This window comes from Charadrius vociferus, unplaced genomic scaffold, assembly GCF_000708025.1.
Source record: "Charadrius vociferus isolate BGI_N301 unplaced genomic scaffold, ASM70802v2 scaffold82, whole genome shotgun sequence".
In the NCBI taxonomy this organism is placed as follows: domain Eukaryota; kingdom Metazoa; phylum Chordata; class Aves; order Charadriiformes; family Charadriidae; genus Charadrius; species Charadrius vociferus.
In genome coordinates this window covers 1485863-1490689 of record NW_009647401.1, presented here as the reverse complement: position 1 = coordinate 1490689, position 4827 = coordinate 1485863, and the positions used below count along the sequence as shown (strand labels likewise).

At 41.8% G+C, this 4827-nt stretch overlaps 1 protein-coding gene across 1 annotated transcript in view; it reads left to right on the top strand.

Annotated features, from left to right (window-relative positions):
• The first annotated feature begins 310 nt into the window (after positions 1-310).
• SOGA3 (SOGA family member 3) overlaps positions 311-4827 on the top strand; it is a 33352-nt gene continuing 28835 nt past the window's right edge. The window contains exons 1-2 of the mRNA XM_009880151.1: positions 311-529; positions 3883-4041. Of these exons, the coding sequence (XP_009878453.1) occupies positions 332-529; positions 3883-4041 (357 nt within the window). The 5' untranslated portion in view covers positions 311-331. The remainder of the gene's footprint in view (positions 530-3882; positions 4042-4827) is intronic.

The window sequence follows — 4827 nt, the reverse complement described above, 5'->3', positions numbered from 1 at the left end:
CGGGCGTGGGGGGATGGAGGGAAGCGGGGCCGGGCGGGGGCCGGGCGGCCTCCCCACCCCCGCGCCGGGAAGGGGCTTTCCCGCCGCTCTCTCCCCCGGCACTAGCGCCGGAGGCAGAGTTAAGATGGCCCTGTCCTGGGGCCACTTCCCGGCTTCCTTGCGGTGCTTTTAATGAGCTGGGTTGTATTTAGCTGGTGTCCCTGCGGGCAGGAGCTCCATTTTGGCCGCCTTCCCCTATACGTACTGACATTTGTGCTTTTGACCCACCTGTGGCGTCCCTGTCCCCTTCTCACCCCGATGCCAGAATGAGATAGATGAGCTGAGGACAGAGATGGACGAGATGAGGGACAGTTTCTTCGAGGAGGATGCTTGTCAGCTTCAAGAAATGCGGCATGAACTGGAGCGAGCCAACAAGAACTGCCGGATCCTTCAGTACCGGCTGCGCAAGGCTGAGCGCAAGAGGCTCCGCTATGCCCAGACCGGCGAGATCGACGGCGAGCTCTTGCGCAGCATGGAGCAGGACCTCAAGGTACAGACGTGTGCAGGTGTCAAGGGGAGGGAGCACCTCAGACAGAGACACGAGCGTGCTCTCAGTCCTCATGACTCAGGCATTTCCATCTGTTCTGTCGTACACTGTGCATCCAATGCAGCTCATAGGATAGCAATGGCCCAGCAGACGTTGGTAATAGAAGCCCTTCAGTATGTAGGTAGGCTGTTTTCAGCTTTAGTCCAATCATTTTTTGTAAAGTTAATGTGTAAGAAGTGACTCAAATACAAAATAGGATCTAGAGGTTTGGGATCTTTTATGATGAACACAAAACATGCCCTACCACTGCAGAATTAAACCAACCTCACTGAATCATCCCATTGACTTTGAGGGGATTACTATACTCTTTTTAGTAAAGATTTCAGAGGACTGGTAGATTGAATACTTGCAGAGTCACAACACGAAATCCTGACTCCGTTGGTGTCAGTGAAAAAACTGCTGTTATCTTCATTGAAGGCAGGATTTCCCACAACCACATGAAACCATAGGCACATCAAATTTCAATGTGTAATCAACTGTATTTAATCCATAACATCTGAATGAACCACAGCCCATTGCTGAGGAAAACAAGTCCTTGTTTAAAAATTGTTATTGGTAAAATATCCATCATCTCCATTCTAGATCCATCCAATTACAGAAAACAAAGCCAACCTTTCTTGCACTAGTTGGAAGTTGTTTGATTTCTGCTTCCATCCACTAGACTTTGTTAAGATTTCTGCTTCATCAGGACTTCTAAACTTTTTTTCAGTTAACAGGTCTCCCTCCATTTCTCACGGAAGTACAGGCCTCTGTATAGCAACATTTGTCCTCTGTAGGACTATGGCTATGGCTATAGGACCTATGGTTTGTTGGATTCAGTGGACTGCAGTTCAAAACGCTAATTTAACACATGATTTGGAACAAGGTCATTCTTAAACTTCTTTCTGATAAGTAAAATGGATTGAGAGTCTGTTATTCCCAACCCTGGTTTGCAGACTTGGATCATCTTTTCTGAAAATTTTCCAGCTTGACATCATTCTTATTAAAAGGTAGACACCATTCCAAGACACGTTCCAGTAATTTTCTCACTAATGCCAATTTAAAATGCCAATATCTTTCTCTGTATTTCTATTTGATGTTCCTTGCCTGGGCATATTCAAAACCGACGTTTGCTGTTGTGGCCATGACAGTTCTGTAACTACAGCTGTTCACGTGGCCCTTGACAAAATACTGTCTTCCTGGTCAGAAGCAAAATGGCGCCTTTGTCATGGGTGGGGTGGAATTGCTGGTCGAAGCAAGGGACATTTTCCACACCGGGAATGATGCTTAGGTGAATAGTTGAGACACGCACCCCTGCAGGCAGAATTTGAACGTGAGCCTTCGTGTCCCAAGTGAATATTGTGATCCCAGCGTATAGAGTTGATTTCTTTGTTGACCCAACGCGTTACTTTGTATTAGCAAGTAACACATGCGCAGGGCCCGGGGAGGCTCCCCTGCAATATAGGAGGTAGCAGCTAAGGCCTTAGGTTGAGCTGGGCAAAGGGCTCACTTTAATTAGGATTTCTCCCATGTCTTTCCCAATAACCATACAACTGACTGTTCGCAAAGGAATAGTGTTTTTGCAAAGCATTCCCACAGCTCATGAATGTGTTCCGCTTTGGAGTAGGGATGAACATCTAATGCCAAATTTCTGTCTAATTGAATTCCTGGTGCTGGGTAACCATAATCGTAACTCATGTGCAATTCTGTGCATGGGTAATATATTAGGGGACTTAATTGTTCAGAGATAGTGTCTTGCGTAAGTGAGTCACGTTTCCCATATGATCTAGAATGCTCTGTAGGATTTCCCTGCATTAATTGCTACTCCACCAAATCTTGTGTCAAAAAACCTACTGGTAATGATTTTGTTATTCTGTTGTATTTACTGACACAGACTGTATCTATGAACCAAAGGCAGAATCTGATAGGATGCTGTTAAAGATGTCCCCTATGATTTTCCATTTACTTTGGTTGGACAGCCAGATGAGCAGTTTAATACCGAGCATAGGAAAAGGCATCAAGATATTGCCCTGTGGTGTGATTCTCAGCTCATCCTTCAGTCCTTTTGGAGTATGATTATAATTGAAATTCCCCTCCACTCTCCCTTTCTGTTGGGCATTATGTGTCTTGAGTGTGTGTGCAGTGGGGGAGGTTATTGAACGATCTTGTGCCACACTGCAGTGTTGTATCTGTAGTTCACACACACTGGGTTTCTTGTCAGGGGAGGCTGAGTCACTAGCTGCTGCCGTTTTCTGATAGATCTGATTCTTGACAACTGCTTGCTTACAATTATTAGGTTTTTTCTTTAGAGTTTTAGTATGTCAAAGAGAGTTCTTTGACATACAAACATAAAGATCATTCTGGTGAAAGCCATAAAGGATAGCTCTCTGAGCTCCCCTAGCTAATGCTAAGAAGGATTAATTATATTTTCCAATGGTCTAAAAAAAGCAGAAAATTAGGCTTTTCAAACTGTGTGTCTAAATCACCATCATAACAGTGATTAGTGTACATTTAAATATTTTTGGTGCATGATTATAGTTTCTGGTGGTTTCACAAAATACAATGCAAGTGGACTGAATGGCAAAATTCTTACTGCTTTACTTGAAGAAGAGGAATTAGATCTTGACATGTGCCTTTTAACTCTATTCCTGTGAAAATGCATTTAAAAAAAAGAAAAAAGCAAAAATCTTAGTGTTCATTTTCATTTAAAATATTGGACATCATTTGGGTGAACATAAGGTCAGTAAAGATGTTGTTTGTTCATATTTTACTCTTTAAATTAGCCCATAGTAGTAAATGCCAGATATATTGTTCATGAAGGACAGATAAACTAGCAGGATCAAAATAAAGATGTGTCTGTTTGTGGTCCTATACCAGGCACATGTATAGGAGGCCTGAAGAAGGTGGACACTGCTTTTAGATGCATCTACATGTCAAGTATTTGAAGGGCACATACCTTAGTGCCTTGAAAAGCATAAGCTAGCAGTGATTGGGAGAAAATAGATGCTGCACTGTCTCCAGGAATAATGATGGTCCTCTTTCACTGTTGACTCAACATCTAAGAAGGAGTTGGGGTTTCTTTTCTAATGTGGTTTCCAGTGAAGTCCATAGGAAGACTATAACATTTTTGGAAGGAATTGGCTTGAATTTTGAATCCTTTAGAACTCTGTCTGTGGATGTCCTTGTCTACATTTCCTTTCATACCACTTCCATCAAAACACCCAGAATTAACCTGTAAATGGTTACTTAAGTGCTAAGCACTGCAGCAGTAATTATTATTTTTTTTAATCTTTCTTTTGAAATGTCATTTCATTTAGGTTGCAAAAGATGTATCGGTGAGACTTCACCATGAGTTAGAAAATGTGGAAGAAAAACGTACCGTAACAGAAGATGAAAATGAAAAATTAAGACAGCAGCTTATAGAAGTTGAAATTGCCAAACAAGCACTACAGAACGAACTGGAAAAAATTAAAGAGGTTAGTGTTGTTTAATTCTACACAAAGTATTTGAAGTTCTTAAATTCTTATTGCTGAATTAACTGATTTTCTTCCTGTAACTTGTTTTGGGGGCAAAAAATATGGCAGGCAAAAGTTGAAAGTTGCATAGAGTGCTGAAGTACAGTTTGGTGATTGGGAAGTAGAGAACAACCTAAAATATTCGACATTTCCTAGGCAAAACAGAATCCAAACTGTGGCTTTATTTTTACTATGCAAATAGAGAAAGATGGAACTGATGGTAACACAGTTCAGAGACTCTGAGACGTTGTACTTACTTTAAGATACATGCAGGAAGTCCTGAAGGAGTGAAAGGCACCTAACTTTGCAGCTGATGCTCCCCATGTGTTTTTGCAAAGACCATTTTTTTCCCTTGCCAACTACTACTGGAGACTGGCAGGCACACTGAGACCAGGCAGCTAGTCACCTCCCCATCTCGTTCAGTCACGCTTTTCGGAGTATTGGGAAGTGGGAGATTCTACCTGGCCTTTCAGCCTAAGTATAATTTTACATTATATCTAATTCGTCTTCAAAATTACTCCATTTGCCATTATCTAGATGCAAGATACTGTGCCATTAAGTAAGCAGAAAATTGTATTACAGCGGTAATAGCCTGGCCGACAGAGGTAACAAAGCATGCAGTAAAAAGAGAAACTGTTGACTAAGAATGACTTCTCAGAACAGATTTTAGAAACAGCTCTTCAGTTCAGTGTTTAAAATTCAATGAATGTCACTGATTTTCACTTTTAGTAATACTCCCTAGCAGGA